This window comes from Leucoraja erinacea, chromosome 32 (assembly GCF_028641065.1).
Source record: "Leucoraja erinacea ecotype New England chromosome 32, Leri_hhj_1, whole genome shotgun sequence".
Lineage (NCBI taxonomy): Eukaryota > Metazoa > Chordata > Chondrichthyes > Rajiformes > Rajidae > Leucoraja > Leucoraja erinaceus.
Window position 1 is genome coordinate 10,305,513 of NC_073408.1, and position 20,380 is coordinate 10,325,892.

The 20,380-nt window shown below is 46.4% G+C and overlaps 1 protein-coding gene across 1 annotated transcript in view; it reads left to right on the plus strand.

The window, feature by feature from the left end:
• Nucleotides 1–20,380, plus strand: part of LOC129712347 (cell adhesion molecule DSCAML1) — a 463,662-nt gene that overhangs the window by 438,786 nt on the left and 4,496 nt on the right. Inside the window, 8 exon segments of the mRNA XM_055660700.1 lie at nucleotides 1,698–1,886; nucleotides 3,548–3,835; nucleotides 9,008–9,163; nucleotides 11,854–11,884; nucleotides 14,633–14,751; nucleotides 15,583–15,735; nucleotides 16,245–16,439; nucleotides 19,504–19,809. Of these exon segments, the coding sequence (XP_055516675.1) occupies nucleotides 1,698–1,886; nucleotides 3,548–3,835; nucleotides 9,008–9,163; nucleotides 11,854–11,884; nucleotides 14,633–14,751; nucleotides 15,583–15,735; nucleotides 16,245–16,439; nucleotides 19,504–19,809 (1,437 nt within the window).

The window sequence follows — 20,380 nt, forward strand, 5'->3', positions numbered from 1 at the left end:
TAGAGGACAATAAAGTCACAGAGATACAACATGGAAACAGGTCCATCAACTCCCTCCAGATTCCACCACTTCTCCACACACTAGGAGCAAATTACAGTGACCAATTCACCTCGCAGCCCAGACATCTTCAGGATGTGGGAACAGCTGGAGGAAACCCACATCACAGGAGAATGTGCGGGGTGGCAGATTTCAACCTTCACGTGGTCCGCCCTGTTTCGACAAATGCAATCAACCCGGAGTGCACAATTAAATAAGATCACATAGAACAAGTTGTCCGACAACTTTAGGCTGTGCACGCCATACGCAAGAAGAAGAAGGATGTGCAGAGTCCACACAGACGTACAGGTTTTTAGGTTAATTGGCTTGGTAAATGTAAAAATTGCCCCTGGTGTGTGTTGGATAGTGCAGGGATCGCTGGTTGGCGCGGACCCAGTGGGCCGAAGGGCCTGTTTCCACGCTGTATCTCTAAACTAAACTAAACTAAAAGGTGGGAATCAAACACAGGTGTCTAGAGCATTGAGGCAGCAGCTCTACCTGCTGCACCACTGTCACGGATTGTCCAAAAGGCCTTGCGGTAAGAAGAAATAAATGTTCAGGCAAAGAATTGTGAAGTGTGCTTGTAACATGTAGTAGATGTAACAACTTGCAAGCAGAATGCAATGATGATTATTACAGAGGCCCACTCTACATTCAATGTATCACCCAGATGTCTGAAATGAGAATGTTTTGTGGTAAGGTTGGTTGAGAGATGAATATTTGCCAAATGCTTTGGCAGATACAGTGTTTCTATAATTAAAAATGCTCAAGGCAGTCTGTTGAACAGTATCATATAGAGGCAGTATGCATTCATTTTAAAAATCCAGCCACATCTCATTTTTTATGACATTCAAGACGAATTCAAGTACAATAGGTAGAGGAAAAGTACAAGCAATAGATACAGAGTGCAGATATAGGTGTCTTCATTATAGTGCAACAGTTCCGTGGACAAAGTCCAATGTCAGCAATGAGGTAGAGTACTCTAAAGGACAGTACCCTAAATGTTTGGAGGGGGAGGGGAGGGGAGTTGTTCCTGAGTCTGGGGGTGCGTGCTTTCAATCTCCTGTACCTCCTGCCTGATGGGATCATGGAGAAGACAGGTTTAGACAGGTACGTGGATAGGACAGGTTTGGAGAGATATGGGCCGAAGGCGGGGAGCTGGGACAGTGTGTGCACGTTGGCCAGTGTGTACACGTTGAGTCTGTTTCCACGCTGTATCACTCTAAGAAGGAATGACCGGGATGGGACATAACTTTGATTATGTTGTCTGCTTTTCCAAGGCAGCGTGAAGTGTAGATGGAGTCGATGGTGGGGAGTCTGGTCTGTGTGATGGGCTGAGCTGGAAGCGGCACTGTGTAGAGGATCGGCCTAGATCTTATTGAATGGCAGCATTGGTACAATGAGCCAAATTACCTGCTCTTTCCTATCTTCCTTATGTATTTGCCCGCAATCCATGTGATAGTTATTTTTGTAAATAACCTCTCAGTGCCCACGAAACACTGAGCCTTCGTGAGTAAAAAAGAGTCTTGTTTGATGAAGAGGTTAATTTTTGTGAAGCTGAGCAAGACCTGACTGGCCAGCGAGCTGATGGGCGCTGGGAAGTTCAGCCGACTATTCAATTTGCAGCGCTAATGAGACATCACTCCTGCTTCCCCCGACAGGCTTTGTGCTGCAGTACTCGGTAGATAACAGTGAAGAATGGAAGAACATCTTCATCAACCCCGGCGAGCGCTCCTTCAAACTGGACAACCTCAAATGCGGTACTTGGTACAAGGTGAAGCTGGCGGCCAAGAACAGTGTCGGGGCGGGACATATCAGCGAGATTATTGAAGCCAAGACCCATGGAAGGGGTAAGTCAGCCAGGAAGCTGCCTCCTACTGGTCATTGAACCAGCTAATTTATGTGCACGAGTCATATGAAGGCATTGCGATTACTTTTCCAAGTTAGTAAACCGGAGAATGAAACCAGTTATCAGGAGACGCAAGTTCAATTTCTCCAAACTTGCTTTAATTAAATAATCTGGAAATAAAAAGCTATTATTAACATGGTATTATTGGCGATGACAAAATCGCAACTTTGAAAAATAAAATGCTATTCAGGTTCAGGTTCATGGATTTTATTCTAGAAATCTTCTGCTTTCTGGGTTTGTAACTAACTCCAGGCCTAAGCACTGTGGTCAACTCTGAATTGTCCACTGAGTTAGTATGGACTAGATTGGTTGACTGGCCTTCATAAGTCCCAGGAGCAGAATTAGACCATTCGGCCCATCAAGTTTACTCTGCCATATAATCATGGCTGATCGATCTTTCCCTCTCGATCACATTCTCCTGCCTTCTCCTCATAACCCGACACCCGTCCTAATCGCATAATCTATTAATCTGCGCCTAAATAATACCCAATGACGTGGCCTCAACAGCCTTCTGTGGCAATCAATTCCACAGATTCGCCTTCCTCTGTCTAAAGAAACTCATGTTCATAAGTTCATTAGTAATAGGAACAGAATTTGGCCATTCAACCCATCAAGTCTACTCCGCCATTCAATCATGGCTGATCTATCTTTCCCTCCTAACCCTATTTAGCTGCCCTCTCCCCATAACCCCTTCTTATCTTTCTAAAGATACGTCCTTTTATTCTGAGGCTGTGACCTCTGGTCCTAGACTCTCCCACTAGTGGCCTCTACAGGCAAGGTTCAGTTGCCTGCTAACATCTGCGAAGAAACAGATATATATATATCTGTTTCTTCGCAGATGTTAGCAGGCAACTGAACCTTGGCTGTTGCCCACTGCAAAACTGTGATAAATCTTTGATGCTGTCAAGTGCCCCAACAACACACTTGGTTCAGGGGCAGACAGGAATGGGGAACAAAATCCAGCAATTCCCTGCATATCCACGTGCTTATCCAAGTTTATAAAATGTCGCTATTGTATCTGCCTCCACCAACCCAAACCACCCCCGGCAGCGGGTTCAAAGGCTTTCACCACACGCTGTGTAAAAAAACTTGTCCCTGCACATCTCTCTTAAACTTTGCCCCTCTCAAGCTATGCCCCATCACAAAGCTATGTCTCTAGTTTTTGATATTGCCATCTTAGAGAAAAAGGTTCTGGCTGTCTACCCCGTCTATGTTAAATAGAGAGTGTGGACTGAAGATGCTGGGATATAATGTTTCTGGACTTTAAGGATTTGGCCCTAGAAGTTCAAACCTTCTTGGTTCAGGATTTAAAGTTGAAGTAAATGGTTTCCCATCAAGAATTAAAGAAGGATTTCAGTTCAGTTCTGCTTAGTTTATTGTCACATGTACAGAAGGACAGTGAAAAGGTGCTGTTGCGTGCCAACCAGTCAGCGGAGAGACAACGCATGATTACAATCGAGCCATTTACAGTAATTGGGGCCCAAACTATGATAATTTGAACATCATCATTACACGTGACAATGTTTTAGATGTTTATTCGTAAAGCATTCACCAAAATGTCATGGGAATAAATATCTTATTTCATTCCTCTTCTTGCTCTAGAACCTGCGTTCAACAAAGATACCCACCTCTTTACGCACATCAACGCCAGCCACGCCAGGCTCAACCTCCAGGGATGGAACAATGGGGGCTGCCCCATCACCGCTATCATCATGGACTACCGTCCCAAAGGCACATGGCCCTGGGTTACCTTGAGGACCAACCTATCCAACGGGATCTTCCTGCAGGACCTGCGAGAGGCCACTTGGTATGAGTTGAAGATGCGAGCCTGTAACAGTGCAGGTTGTGGCAATGAAACCACGCAGTTTGCCACTCTAGATCATGATGGAAGTAAGTCATGGGAAGAAGGGGCCACTTACCTTTTACTCTACTGGCTTCTCATTGCTTTCTGGGCAATACTATTCCTTTAGGTTAATGATAAGGGAACGGGGCATCTGAATAAAACAAAACCCCCACAACATCTAACCAAAACACATCTGCAACTTTCCTCTCTGCTCCATATCCCAGCATCAGCAGTCTCTTGTGCCCCCATTTCTTCCCCTAAATCTCTCCTTGCCTCATTCTTCCATGCAACTTTTGAGCCATGATATGTTGATGTTTTAAAAGGCCATTCGGCCCAACTCTTTGCTGTTGCACAGCCACACTGCACCAACTGCACCAGCCGACTACCGAGGCTGACTTTGCGGGCCGGTGTCTCGGCCCCTTGGCGGCCGAGGCAGACAGTTCCAGTACCGTTTGACTCCACTCGGAGGCCGTGACCTCTGTTGGTCCAGCAAAACGGATAATCCAGAAAGGTTCTGGAACCAAGGATGCTGGAAAATCGGTGGTGGACCTTATAACATAAACACAATCATACGCATAAGTATAAACTTCAACGCAATCCGAAAATAGCAAAAATAAACAGTAGGTCAGGCAGAACTTGTGGAGAGAGAAACCAAGCCAACATTCCAGGTCAGTTACTCTAGTTTTCTCTCTCCACGGATGCTGCCTGATCTGCTCAGTGTTTCCAGCTGTTTCCACTTTTATTTCAGATTTCCAGCATCTGCAGTTACTTTTTGGTTGTTTTTAGATCCTCTCTACCTAGTCTCTGGTAGACATTGAATGTTCTTCCGTTAGAACCAATAATCCTTAGTCTCACATTGCCCAACAAATGACCATGACTGTAACAAAAGGGGGTTACTCAGTTTCACACTAAAATAAATGTAACATAAATGACAGCAGGTTCACCCCTCACTGTGTAGTGATGATGTCCAGGCAGTGCTGGATGTATAGTTAATAAGCATTATATAATTATTTTTTTTTAAATAGCACACCACTGGGAACATGGTGGTTAAGTTACTGGACTAGTAATTCAGAGGCTTGACAGCCAAAACCTGAGTTTAAATCCCACCAGGGAATAGGAAGATTTTTTTTTCAGTTAATTAAATAACCTGAATTTCAGAAGCTAATATTAGTAATGGTGACAATGAGATGACCATATTGTTGTTAAAATCTACACTTACACCTCATTATCCATTGACTTACTATCAATGGGCCCGATACTCATGAGCTTAGCTGCGTATTGCTGTGAGTGTGGGCAAGGACCGCGCATCTCTCCCAGAGCCCACTCCTGCGGTGTCCTCTAAATGTTGTCTGCCAGGAGATAAAAACATAGAAAATAGGTGCCAGGAGTAGGCCATTCGGCCCTTCGAGCCAGCACCGCCATTCAACATGATCATGGCTGACCTTCCAAAATCAGTACCCCGTTCCTGCTTTCCCCCCATATCCAAGATATGTGACCGCAATTGATTCTTGCGCTGGAAAGCAACGGAATATCAATGGTCAGCGTGCGATGGTGCTGGGGATTGGACTGTTCATATGTATCAGAGAATACCAAGGACTTTGGTTCTCCAATGTCCCTCAGGAAAGGAAATTTGACCAATATACTCAGACTGGCCTTTATGTGACCATGTTGCAAAATGGTTAACTCTTCCCTTCCCCTCTGGCAAGGCATGTGAAGCTCTCAGTTGTGGGCACCCCATCCCATTCTGGATGGCAGTCAAGGATGGGCAATAAGTGTGATGCTCAACCCTTGAACTAACAAAGCAAACAAGGGAAGCAGTGACTTCTGAAAAAGGAAGTCAATGTATCCATCCATGAGGGTGCAGTAGATCCAAGAATGTGGGAACTGAATTGGGAAGGGAAGACTAGACTTCCAATGGCATGTCTGGACCGTAAACACCAGCGATGATCTGTGGGGTCCATTGTCTGGTTTCTAGGCATCAATTCTACAGAGACATGAAAATCAAAGATAAGTTCAGATACTGAAATAAAACAGAAAATGCGGGGGGAAACAATCAGCAGGTCAGGCAGCATCTACAGAAACAAATCATCTTAAAGAAGACCGGGCGAAATAACCCCATAGCCCTGACACATGCCCTGGACATGAGGCACAATGGGAGTAAGAATGTAGTGAGGGTGCACTTGAATCATCTCTGCCTGGCCTGCCACAGTGCACAGGGGGGAACAATTTTGATAGCCTAAGGACAGCAGTGTGTACATATTGGTAGCCCACAAGCCCACAAGGGGGGGACATTTTGATAACCCATTGGCCACTGTGCACAGGGGGAGCCATTTTGGTAACCCAGAGGCCGAAGTGCACAGGGGGACCATTTTGAATGCAGTGACCCACAGAGTCAGCATGGTTTCTTGGGCCTTGCTATGGGAGCTTGGGGGCAGCGGAAAGTTATTATGACATGTCTCTCCAAGCGTGGAGCAACAAATGCGGACTGGTGCATGGGGGTTGAGCCTGAGGGGGTTGGGTGAAGTCCCTGGCAGAGGCAGGTGACGATGTGCTTTGAGCCGACAGGCAAGCAGAGAGCAACCTTTACCTGACTGGCACTATTACTGCACAGATCTGGCAGAGTCAGGAGGAGGCGGAGCGGCGAGAGAAAATAGCAGGCTTGCACAGTAATAGGACTTGGTCTCTCCAGCTGACTGGGCGCTTTCCTCTGTGTTTTAATTCGCTCATCAGCAGAACCAAAGCTGCCAGCCCATCTGTCAGTGCGTGCACAGCCTCAGGGTGAGCCGACTAATAAATCTCTCTTTTCCCCAGCGCTGAACGTTCCCCACTCATGCTCCTCAAATCTGCAAGTCACCAATAATTCCAGTCAAAGGAGGTTCTTCGCTCAGAGAGAGTAGAGATCTCTGATTCTGGGAGTGGGGGCAAAGGAAAAGTGGATTAACATGGAAGCAAGAATTAAATAGAATACGTTGATGATCTGGGCCAGTGTTGGTGTGGTGCTGACATCCTCTCTCACCCCTGTTTTTTTTAGTTTAATTTAGTTTAGGGATATAGCGTGGTAACAGGCCCTTTGTCCCACCGGGTCACGGCTAACCAGCGATCACCCGTATCCTCGTTCTACCCTACACACGAGGGCCAATTTAGAGAGGCCGATTAACCTACAAACCTGTACATCTTTTGAATGAGCAATGACACCGGAGCATCCAGGGGCCACAGTTTAAGAATAAGGGATGACTCATTTAGAACGGAGATGAGGAAACACTTTTTCATACAGAGAGTTGTGAGTCTGTGGAATTCTCTGCCTCAGAGGGCGGTGGAGGCCGGTTCTCTGGATACTTTCAAGAGAGAGCTAGATAGGGCTCTTGAAGATAGCGGAGTCAGGGGATATGGGGAGAAGGCAGGAACGGGGTACCGATTGTGGATGATCAGCCATGATCACATCGAATGGCGGTGCTGGCTTGAAGAGCCGTATGACCTACTCCTGCACCTATTGTCTATTGAAAACACACTTGGTCACAGGGAGAACTTACAAACTCCGTACAGGCAGCACCCATGGTCAGGATCGAACTCAAGTCTCTGGTGCTGTAAGGCAGCAATTCTACCGCTGCGCCACCGTGCCTCCCACTCTCTCTCTCTCAAATACTGACCTTACATTATCTTATTGGGTATCCCAACAATGGTCATTCCACAGTGGGAGGCCACAAGGAATTACGTTTCAATTGTTATGAAAGATATGGATAAAGGATATTTAATAATAAATCTGCCTTTAAGAAAACAAATTGGTGCCTGCAGTGGGATGAGTTGGTGATATGTTGATGAGGCTCCCTTTTATGGGGTTTAAGAGGGAACTGCAGATGCTGGAGAATCGAAGGTTACACAGAAAAGCTGGAGAAACTCAGCGGGTGCAGCAGCATCTATGGAGCGAAGGAAATAGGCAACGTTTCGGGCCGAAACCCTTCTTCAGACCATACGTTTATGGTCTGAAGAAGGGTTTCGGCCCGAAACGTTGCCTATTTCCTTCGCTCCATAGATGCTGCTGCACCCGCTGAGTTTCTCCAGCTTTTCTGTGTAACCTCCCTTTTATGGGGTATTGTGTTCAGTTTTAGTCACCCTGGGGCAGGAAAAATAGACAATAGACAATAGGTGCAGGAGTAGACCATGCGGGCCAGCACTGCCATTCAATGTGATCATGGCTGATCATCCCCAATCAGTACCCTGTTCCTGCCTTCTCCCATATCCCCTGACTCCGCTATTTTTTAAAAGCCCTATCTAGCTCTCTCTTGAAAGCATCCAGAGAACCCGCCTCCACCGCCCTCTGAGTCAGAGAATTCCACAGACTCACCACACTCTGTGAGAAAAATGCCAGAAGCTGGTCGGAGAGCAGAGAAGATTTACTAGAATATGCTTGGACTCAAAGCCCTGAGCTTAAGGGAGAGGTTGGGCAGTCTAGAACTGTGTTCCCCAGAACACAGAAGGCTGAGGGTTGATCTTATAGAGGTGGACAAAATCGTAATAGAGTCAGTAGGGGAATCAAGAACTAGAAGGCATAGGTTTGTTTAGTTGGTTCAGATTTAGTGAATTATAGTGAAGAGATATAGTGTCTTAAATCACAAGGGAATAGATAGGGTGAATGCACAGACTCTTTTACCCAATTTAGCGGAATCAAAAACAAGAGGACATACGTTTATGGTAAGAGAGGAAATATTTAATGGGAACCTGAGGGGCAACTTTTTCCACACAGAGTGTGGTGGGTATGTAGACCAAACTGCCAGAAGAAGTAGTTGAGAATTCTCCAATCACTCCAGAATCGGCAGTCATTTTGGGACAAATATTTGAGGTATGTATCATCCCCCTCCTTCCAAAGGACAATTTGCAGCCTTTGCAGAGGTGAAATATGAGCACAAATTGTTATGGCTACTTTAATCTTAACATCTTTTTCACCTCAACATCCGTGAATCAGTATAAATGAGATCTTCGAGACCCACTTGATGACTGAGAGGAACCATTTCATTTTTATGTCATCTATAAATAACAAATGTGTTTGTTATAAATAATTAAAAAATCACTGAAGTAAATGCAGTAATCTGATTTCAGGCCTAAGGCAATTGTAACCTGCCTCAACGCCACTGTTACAGTTCATGGCCCCCTGTAAACCTCCAGGTGCATCGTATCAAAATTTTGATTTCTTTCCGCTTCTCTCCCTTGTTCTAATATTTCAGGCACGATCCCACCGATCAAGTCGATGCAAGGCGAGGGGGACGATGTGAAGAAGCTGTTCACCATTGCTTGTCCTGTGATCCTGGCAACCGTTGCTGTGGCACTCCTGTTTATTATCCGGAAGAAACGCAAGGAGAAGCGGCTGAAGAGACTGCGGGGTGAGCAGGGATGGATGGGGAGCGTCAGCAAATGATCCGGACCTAAATATTGGTGGGATGTTTGCAAGCTTAGTTTAGTTTAACTCAGAGATACGGCGCGGAAACAGGCCCTTCGGCCCACCGAGTCCACACCGACCACTGATTCCCACACACTAACACTACTCTGCACACAAAACGGACAATTTACCTTTCTACCAAGCCAATTAACCTACAAACCTGCACGTCTTTGGTGTGTGGGGTGCCCGGAGGAAACCCACATGGTCACAGGGAGAACGTGCAATCTCCGTACAGACAGCACCCGTGGTCAGGATCAAACCCGTGTCCCTGGCACTGTAAGGCAGCATCTCTGCCACTGTGCCACCCTGTTCGTCCAGCTCCCTTACCAGCCCTGACTGCACCCAAGGACCGTCTCTGTTACTTGCCCATGCCCGATAGGGATCACTGGTACATTTATACAGGTGATTGAGAAGGAACATTGCAGCGGCTTTGAACTGAATGAACGGGGGCAGTTGCACAGTCAAAATCCTTGGTATCATTCAATTTGAAAGCTTTGACATGCAGACGTTGCCTTTGAGAAAGACCTCTGGGAAAATGCAACGTGTGTGAATATTTTACAAGATCGAAACAATTGAATGCTATTACTTGTTCATTTCCACATCCTTTAATTGCTCTTTGTGAACTCTTGATGGAGCTACTAGCACAGAGCACGGCAGCAAAATCAGTCTGAATAGCTTTCTCGCCTGGCATGAAAATGATGGGCTGAATGGCCTCCATCTGTGCCATAATACTTTGATTCTTAGAATACTAATTTAGCATTTGTTTGAACAAAAATCTCCTGGATTTTCCTCTCTTCAGGAAGAAGCTGCAATCTAATGTGCTGTCCATTTACTGTTTAGAACTCAAATAAACTTTGCTAGTCCTAATTTTGTTTAATCATACTCGTTAGATCTTTGACTATCTCCCTACAGTCCATCTCATTGTGTTTTATGAATTCTGCATGGACCTGCGGTGATTCGGTGTAAGAGACATACAAAATGCTGGAGTGACTCAGCGGGTCAGGCAGCATCTCTGGAGAAATAGGATTGGTGACATTTCGGGTAAAAGGACCCTTCTTCAGACCATGCGGGTCCCGACCTGAAACATCACCCGTCCCGATTCTCCAGAGATGCTGCCTGACTCGCTGAGTTACTCCAGCACTTTGTGTCTATCTCCGGTACAAACCAGCCTCTGCAGTTCCTTTCTACACGCTTATTCTCTGTTATATTTGCCTGGTGCACAGAGAGCGAGTCAGGCTGAGATTTAATAAGAACCCAGTGTCGTTAAAGCGTCACTGCGGTGGTACAGGTGGTGAAGAAAGCTCCCCCCTGGGTGGGTGGCAGCAATTTGAGTTTGACGGCCAGGTAGAACGGCAGAGGCAGGATAGACAATTGGAAATGTCGAGGGGACGACAGCAGGGTCTCTCTCACACATGGATGAGCTGCCAGAAGCGGAGTGATCCCCTTCATCTGTGATACTTCCCTACAATACACACAGAAAGCAGGTCAGGCAATGGCTCTGGAAGGAGAAACGGTTAACATCTCAGGGTGTAAACCCTTCATCTGAAAAGGCAAAGAGAGAAAACAAATTAGTTTTAAGTCGCAGAGGTGGTGGGGGAGAAAGATGCCCTTAAAGGGTCACGTCCTGAAGGGCATATATCTGAGAAGGTGCGGTCCGTGTTGCCATGGTGTTAATTGTAAACAAGATCATTCAGTCCATGAGTCAATGGAGCTGAATAAAAGAATAAAATAACAAGGAAAGGAGGGTCAAGAGTGAGAAGGCAAACTAGTCAGATTCAGACTGAATCTGGATCTCCCCTTCCATATCATTCCATTTCTGTGGCTCCATATATCTTGCTTATTTTAGACTCCAACCCAAAACATCGTCTGTCCACAGATGTTGCTTTCCTGGCCCGTTGTATCCCCCGAACACTTTGAGTTTTGCTTCAGATTCCAGCACCTGTAGTTCTTTTTTTTTTCATCTCCATCTTATTTCTATGTTGTTTCTATTATCAATCAGCTCATAAACCGATGCTCAGTTCTTCCTGATGTCGATCAGCAGTGGCTCCCTCTGTATCTCTCTCCTCACCTCCGAGCCCCAGCACCCAAGCCTGGTTGCCAGCATTCAATGTCTGCTGTGCACACACACACACACACACACACACACACACACACACACACACACACACACACACACACAGACACACAGACACACAGACACAGACACAGACACACACACACACAGACACACACACACACACACACACACACACACACACACACACACACACACACACACAGACCCACACACACACACACACACACACCTCGGCAGGCCGGGGGGAGGGAATGAGGAACGCACTGGAACGGGATGTCAAAGATCCGTGGCAGTGTAAACGATTTAAATGTCACAACGCAGTGCCTGGGGAAGTCACCGAGACAGCTGGGCCGCATGAGGGCTTCTGACAGGAATCTGCCACTCAGCCTTGCCAATCACCGCACAAGATTAATCTGCCGCCACTCGCTGGGGTCACTGTTCAAATTGCAGAGCTCTTGAAGGCAACGACACCGCAGCCCCCGGGGGGGGCAGGCAAGAGATCGGCTCTTTGTGCTTCTTGTCTGAAACTAATCATGTTTTGTTTTGAATATTTCTAGATGCAAAGAGCCTGGCAGAGATGCTGATCAGGTAAGATCCTGTTAATGCATCGACCTGAATATATCCGGTGTGGAATGTCCACAATCCAACCCATTCATCCCAGATCTCCCCAACTCACCCCTCTGTCATAGGTTATAGTCATATATCATAGACACACACCCTTCTGCCAACTGAGTCCACGCTAACCACCAAGCACACATTTTACCTTAGTCCTACACTGATCCCATTATATTCCCATGAACACCACCCCCTCCAGATTCCAGATTCCCCAGCAACCATTTAACCTCTCAACCCACATGTCTGCAGGAGGGTCCCAATCGGAAACTCCATCGCCCCACAGATGCTGCCTGACCCACTGAGTTCCTCTGGTGCTTTGTTTTGTTTTGCTCAAGATTCCAACAGCTGAAGTCCCTTTTGTCTCCAAATCTACATGTCATTGGGATGTGGAGGAAAGGCACACGGTCTCGGGGAGAACTTGCAAACTCTGTTCTGTGTGGTAGTCACAGAGACGTGCAGCACAGAAGCAGGCCCTTCACCCGACCACGTCTATGTTGACCTCATGCCCATCTATCCTATTGCCACATTAGGACCGCATCGTTCGTCTATGTTGGTGCAGGAGTACCTCATGCCCATCTATCCTATAACCACATTAGGACCGCATCTTTCTGAGTTTAGTTTAGTTTAAAGATACACCGTGGAAACAGGCCCACCGAATCCGTGCCAACCAATGATCCCCGTACACTATCACTATCCTACACACTAGGGATCATTTATAATTTTTTTTACCGAAGATTTCCCCCATCCTTAAGCTTAACCTCCCCAACAAAAAACTGTCATCTGCCTGAGTGTTCTGTAAGTTTCCACAAATCCCCGGAGCACTCAGAGAGTAAAACCCACGCTTTCCTCACAAGACACTGACATCCCAGAAAAAACCGTCTCTGCACTCCCTGTATGGCATAATCTGATTTGGAGTATTTGTAGTCAGATACATCGATTGAATCTGGTCTTTGGCAACCTGTGAGGCAGGACACTATCACTATCCACCCTAGGGATCATTTATATTTAAGCCATTTGACCCTTCTAATCCCCATCTACTGGAGGCAACGCGGTCTAAAATACAAACTTGTACAGAAATGGTGGCAGGATTGAATGTCTTTATGCAGGAACTACCACCCTGCCTATTTAAGTGACCCTTCTATTCCCCATCTACTTAGGCAAAGTCTACCTGCTTCTTAAAGTGGCGATTGTATGCGATTCCACCTCTTCCTCTGTCAGCTCGTTCTAGATATTAGCTAATCTTTCTTTAAAGAAACCAATTTCCCTCAAATGCCCAAGATTCCCCTGCGTTGCTGTCTCACCTGAGAGGCAGCGCTTCCAGCAGGTCCACACTGGGAGCATCGCCCTAGGTTTTCGTGCTTGGTTGACGTGAATCAACGAGCTCTTGATTCAACGAGAAGTGTGCAGCCCATTGAACCGCAGCCTGCCTTGCACGACCATGACGTGGGACATCTCAGTAGTGGGGTTGAGAACGTTTGCAGTGCATCTTCCTCCAGGTGCAGCTTCAGAGCTCCAGCTGTGACCGGTTCTTCTCCCGATTTAACTAAAATAGGTTTTCTGACATGGATTTATTTATATCTTGCTTTTTTTTATAAAAACACATTTTGAACAGGTGCCTCTCATTAGACAGGATGTTAATCCATCCCTCAGAGAGGAAGCAAAGAGAGTGGAGCAGTGTGCTTCCAATCAAGAGACACCAACATAGGCCTTTGCAATGAAATAACTAACATTCAAAATTAGTGTGCAAAATTAGGGCTAATGGTATTGGGGGTAGGGTATTGACATGGATAGAGAACTGGTTGGCAGACAGGAAGCAAAGAATAGGAATTAACCGGTCCTTTTCAGAATGGCAGGCCGCAAGGCCCGGTGCTGGGACCTCAGTTATTTACAATATATATTAAAGATTTAGATGAAATAAATATAGCGGAAATCTGTTGTGGCCACAGTAGAAGCACAGAAAATGTCTTGCCGGGAACATTACCCGATCCTTATTTCCAAAACCAGACTGTATTTGCTGCTCCGATACCCTGAATTGAACTGACAAGTCGCAGTGAAATTCCTTGCTTGTCAATCTATGCAAATAGTCGCCACGTATAGGGCGTTTACAGACCGGCACTTTTGTGGCTGCCGCAAGGCATTTGCCTTGTACCTGAGATTTGTTCAATGCAGGTTTCTGTGTCCTTTTATTTAAAAAAAAGAGTCATTCTCAATGTTGTGAACATTGTTGGTACGTTTGGAGTTTATTGCCCATTGCTCGATTCCAAAGATCGATTTTATGATCTGCAATGTCTTTATTAGTTTATTAGTTATTGCCTCGTGTTCTTTAAGATTCTATTACTTTCCAAATATCTAACTTGAAATTTGTCAAATTTTATTTCATAAAACATCAAAGTGAAGTGTCAAACTGACAGAACATTTAATCCGAGTCATTTTTCTTAATCACAAATGACGGAACTGTCAGGCCACCACAACCTCCATCCAAGCTCCGAACTACATAGACTTGAGGGGCATTGTTTTTGCCTTTGCACAATTATTGTTTGAGTATTTTAATATATAATGAACTTCTTTTTGTTGCTCGTGATGGTGTTTGCAGGGTACTATGTTGGCATATCTGTTGTAAGAATTGCAGTAAAATGAAAATGCAATGGAAGTAAGGATTCCATTGTTCTGTTTCGGGATGCATGACAATACAAGACTCCCGATTCTCTTGTTTTCTTGCAGTAAGAACAACCGTAGCTTCGACACTCCGGTGAAAGGGCAGCCACAGGGACCACGGCTTCATATCGATATCCCCAGAGTCCAATTACTCATAGAGGACAAAGAGGGAATCAAACAACTGGGTAGGTGCTTCAAAGGTCCAGAGGGCCCTCTCATTCAAAATCCATGACAAAGCCTCAGTAGTGGCTGTACACAATGGCAATAGAGATATAGAAACAAGGAACTGCAGATGATGGTTTACATTTTTAAACAAGAATGAAGTACCGGAGTAACTCAGCACACAGGCTCATATTATTCTATGCCTGTCCTTACCTAGTACCAGCTTTAGATGGTGTAATTATATCGGCAAGCCCTCCCCCACCACACTCCCCCCCCACCTACACCATCCTCTGGGTGAAAAAAAACATACCTCTCAGATCTCTTATAAATTTCTCTATTCTCACCCTAAAGTTATACCCTCTAGTTCTAAACTCCCCTCCCCTGCTGGCTAGCCTACTCCCGTCGAATGGCCTACCCCTTACTGAGTGGCTTGCAATTGTTTAAAAATTAAATTGTTTTAAATTCATCCTGATGAATGACCAACTCCTGGTGCCTGTCCCATTCTTGTTGAATGCGCTGCTCCTGTTGTGGAGCCCACTCATGTTGAATAACCTACTCCTGTGGATTAGCCTAATCTTTGTTGAATTAGCCCACTCCTTGTTGAGTGCTCTACACGCGCCGAATGGCGTGTACCTCGCTACACGCAACAATAATAAACCTTCACCTAACATTTTGTACTAGAGTACCTCTTGCTCTTTGACCTTCACCAGACAGTGTGCTTGAGACAACTTTACTCAGGCATTGACTAAGCCAAGAAAGGCCGCGGTTTCGTTCACACCCAAACATCCCTGTGTGAGGGCCGTTCCCTGTCGGCGCCAGTGTTCCTCACCCTCTTGCTTTGCGTTCTGCTGCAGGGGACGACAAGGCCACCATCCCAGTGACCGACTCGGAGTTCAATGAATCGGTCAACCCCCAGAGTTTCTGCACCGGCGTGTCCCTCCATCACCCAGCCTTGGTCCAGAACACAGGGCCGCTGATCGACATGTCGGACATCCGCCCAGGCACCAGTAAGTATGTGGGGCTCTCTATGCTGAAAAAATGTCAGTGATCCGCACTGCTGGTTTCTAAACACTGGGGGAAGCTAAGCATGGAAGGTGTAGAAGGTTATGTGATGAAGAGGGAAGAGACAAGAGCACCCTTGCCAACACAGTTTGGGCAGCCCGATGGCACAGCTGATAGAGCAGCTGCCTCACAGCACCAGAGACCCAGGTTCCATCCTGCCTTTCAATGCTCTGTATAGGAGTTTGCATCTTCCCCCTGTGGCCCGCTGTGTTTCCTTCACATACTCCGGTTTTGTCTCACATCCCAAAAAAACTGGCAGAGGATAGTTAATTGGCCGCTGTAAGCTACCCGTAGCATTGAGCTGGGTGATGGAATCTGGGGGGAGGGGGGGGGTGATCTGGGGAGGGAAAGAAAGTGATTAATATAGTCACTTGATGTTTGCCTGCAATTCACTGGGCCGAATGGGGCCAGGCTCGATGACGCTACAAAGTCTCTTGGTTTTGCTTACCACCAGATCCAGTCGCCAGGAAGAGCGTTAAATCAGCCCACAGCACGAGGAACAGGTACTCCAGCCAGTGGACCCTGACCAAATGTCAGGCCTCCACCCCTGCCCGAACCTTGACCTCTGACTGGAGAACTGTGGGGTCGCAGCATGGAATAACGGCGACAGAAAGTGACAGCTACAGCGCCAGCCTCTCTCAGGACACCGGTAAGAGGGGCAGCAGAGGGTCCCATCAAGCCACCCTTGCTTGGATGTACCACAAAGAATTTGAAAGTTATACTGTATTTATTGCCAGATGTAAGTCATAGGGTCTCAAGTTTAGGTTAGTTTAGAGATACAGCGCGGAAATAGGCCCTTTCGGCCCACCGAGTCTGTGCCGACCAGCGATCCCCGCACCTTAACACTATCCTATACCCACTAGGGACAATTTTTTTACATTTACGAAGCCAATTAACCTACATACCTGTACGTCTTTGCAGTGTGGGAGGAAACCGAAGATCTCGTAGAAAACCCACGCAGGTCACGAGGAGAATGTACAAGTTCCGAACAGACAGCACCCGTAGTTGGTATTGAGCCCGGATCTCCGGCACTGCATTCGCTGTAAGGCAGCAACTCTACTGCTGCGCCACCGTGCCACCCTAGCTAGTCTTACAGCATGGAAACAGGCCCCTCAGCCCAACCTGCCCTCCCTGGCCAATATTTCCCATCTACATTAGTCCCACCTGCCTGCGTTTGGCTCATATCCCTCTAAACCTGTCCTATCCATGTACCTGTGTAAATCGTTTTTAAACATTGCGATTGTACCTGCCTCAGCTAGTTCAGTGTAGTTTATCGTCACGTGTACCCGAGGTGCAGTGAAAAGCTTTTGTTGCCTCAACTACCTCCTCCGGCAGCTCATTCGCTGAGTAATTCACTGGTAAGTGTACCAGTGGACACCCCATCCACCCTCCCAACTATCACTCTGTCCACATGGTTGTAGTGTGAACCATCAGTATGCCGTTGCACATCCAGGCCAGGCCACCAGCACTTCCCAAACCCACCACCTCAGCCACCAACAAGTCCAGGGTTACACACGTCCAGAAGCACCACCATCTCCAAAACATGCGCCATGCTGACTTGGAAATATTTGCTGTCATTATCGTTGTCATTATATTTACGTCCCGGCGCTTCCTCCTGACCAACACTCTTGGTCACGTTGGACAGAGGTGGGTCAAGTCGATGGCTGGCCATCAGCATGTTAAAAGTGTGGGTGACCAATAAAAGCTGGCCTTACCACCAATGATCACCTCTGTGATTTCTTTAACATTAAAGGGCGCAAAATAAATAATTAGGGTGGCACGGTGGCGCAGCGTTAGAGTTGCTGACTTACAGCGCTTTCAGCGCCAGAGACCCGGGTTCAATCCCGACTATGCGGAGTTTGCACGTTCTCCCCGTGACCTTTCTCCAAGATCTTCGGTTTCCTTCCATGTACAGGTTTGTAGGTTAATTTGGTTTCTATAAATGTAAATTGTCCCGGATAATGTAGGTGTGCGGGGGTCGCTGGTCGGCCTGTTTCCACGCTGTATCTCCAAACTAAACTAAACTAAACTAACAAAAAAGTCTGTGCTTTTGAAACTTGATGCAGTGAGAACAAGGGTAACCTGGCTTGGTCAAGTGGTCATCATCGTCACCACCCTCCCCATTGCCTCTTCCTTTCAGCAATGGGACCCTCCTACAAGGCCTGCTGGTGCATGAGAGATGGTTCACTCCTTCCAGAATGTTTTGAGGGAGGTACCAAAACTAGAATGATGGTGCAATTCGCTCCACAATCCATTTCACACGTGCTGCGCTCAATTCTAGCCCTGAGCTCACTAAACCCGTGTTCAAAAATTCACCAGGAGTAGACACAAAATGCTGGCATAACTCAGCGGGTCGGGCAGCATCTCTGGAGAAAAAGGAGGATGACATTTTGGTTTGGGACCCTTATTCAGAAGCCGACCCAAAACATCACCCATCCTTTTTCTCCAGAAATGCTGCCTGAACCACTGAGTTATACCAGCATTCTGTGTCCATCTTTGGTATAAACCACCATCTGCAGTTCTTTGTTTCTACATTCATCAGCTATACTCTTACTGAGAAACACCCTCGTTGCTTTGTGACTAACAACATGCATGGTGGCTGAACTGCATAGGGTTTTGGATTTACTTATTATTCCTCAATTAAATCCTACAAGATGCTTTTAAAGGAAAGATATCTTCCACAAGGATTTATTCTGAAAATATAAATAATGTATTGTGGAGATTTCTGCAGTACACGAGCTTTCTCCTCTAATCCCCAGGCTCTTATCATACACCATTTACAACTTTTATTTTTCAAGTCTTTATCTGATTTCTCCTCGAACTTATTTGAGGAATTCTAACGGTGGAAATGGGATCTCAGTTTAGTGTGCAGATGGCCACAGTTTGGACTCCGCAGCTCCACTGACATAATAAGTGCTGAATTTTGAAATGCAGACTACAGCAATGGCCTTAGACTGAGTGATGGGAAACACACTCTCATTCACACAGGATCCTACAGCCCACAAATCCCACTCTACCCACTGTGTCTTTTGTAAAAGCCGTCCAAACTTGAGTTGCTTTCTCTCGAATGCTGGAGGTTGCGGGGGACCTGATAGAATGATATACAATGATGAGAGGCATAGATAGTGTTGACAGTCAGAACCTTTTTTCCCAGAATGGTAATGTCTAAGATTAGACGGCAAAGCTTTAAGGTGAGAGGAGCAAAGTTTAAAGGGGATGTGCGGGGCACGTTTTTTTACACAGGTGTCTGAAACACGCTGCCTGGGGTGGTGGTGGAGGCATACGATAGTGCCGTTTAAGAGGCTTTTAGATAGGTGTATGAATATGCAGGGAATGGAGGGACATGGGCGCATGTGCAAGCAGATGGAATTAGTTTAAGTTGGTGTCATGTTCAGTATTGACATTGTTGGCCAAAGGGCCTGTTCCTGAACCGTACATTTCTATGTCCTAATTGTACCATTCCACCCTTCACTTACCCTAAACTGCTGTTTGTGGGCCGACAACCTTTCTCCCCTTCTCAAACTTCTCCAGCAGATTTTGATAAATCATCATTGAATATGTTTCAAATGCTCATTCCGGTTGTACCAATCCATGGTGATTAAAGAAAATGGCGGCTGATGTTGATCATGATCTCTGATGATAGGCAATGTTATGTATCTGATTCCATTATTTTGCTTACAACCTTCTTCCATCCTATTGCTTTTCCTTTCAAGACAAGGGCCGGAACAGCATGGTTTCCACGGAGAGTGCTTCCTCCACCTACGAGGAGTTGGCGCGAGCGTACGAGCACGCCAAGCTGGAAGAGCAGCTGCAACACGCCAAGTTTGAGATCACCGAGTGCTTCATCTCGGACAGCTCCTCGGACCAGATGACCACCGGCACCAACGATAACGCCGACAGCATGACATCCATGAGCACGCCCTCAGAGGCTGGCATCTGCCGGTTCACCGCATCGCCCCCACAGCCCCAGGACGTGGACCGAGGGAAGAACGTCGCCGTGCCCATCGCTCATCGAGCTGGTAAGCAGTGCCAGGCCCGTGCCACTCACCACTCCCTGGCTTTAGCCCTCAAGGCAGACCCCACAATGAATTCCACTTCCAATCCATCTTCCGCTAGTCCATGTTAAACTATTGGAAAAAGTACCGCAGCTTAACATAGTACTATCTGCAGGTTATTCCTGGAGCTTGCTGGATTGCAATATCAGTTTAGTCTAGTTTAGTTTATTATTGTCATGTATACTAATGTACAGTGAAGAGTGTTTTGTTCCAGCTTTCTCCCCCGACTGCAATGTCTGAAGAAGGGTTCCAACTCCAAACATCACCTACTCATGTCGGCTAGAGATGTTATCTAACCCATTGAGTTACTCCAGCACTTTGTGTCTTTTTCCATTAATCTGTCTCTTGTTACATGTTGTTGAGGCAAGATAAGCAGAATTTGGGATTTAAATGGGAAAGTTGGAAGGGATTTTCATGTTGATTCTAAGCTGCACTTCTTGCAGTTGTTACAGTTTGATGGGACAGTGGAAGTTGACTCACTTTCCAACCCATTCTCTGCCTGCCCTTGGCGTGCTTGACAGGATAGTGTGGAGGG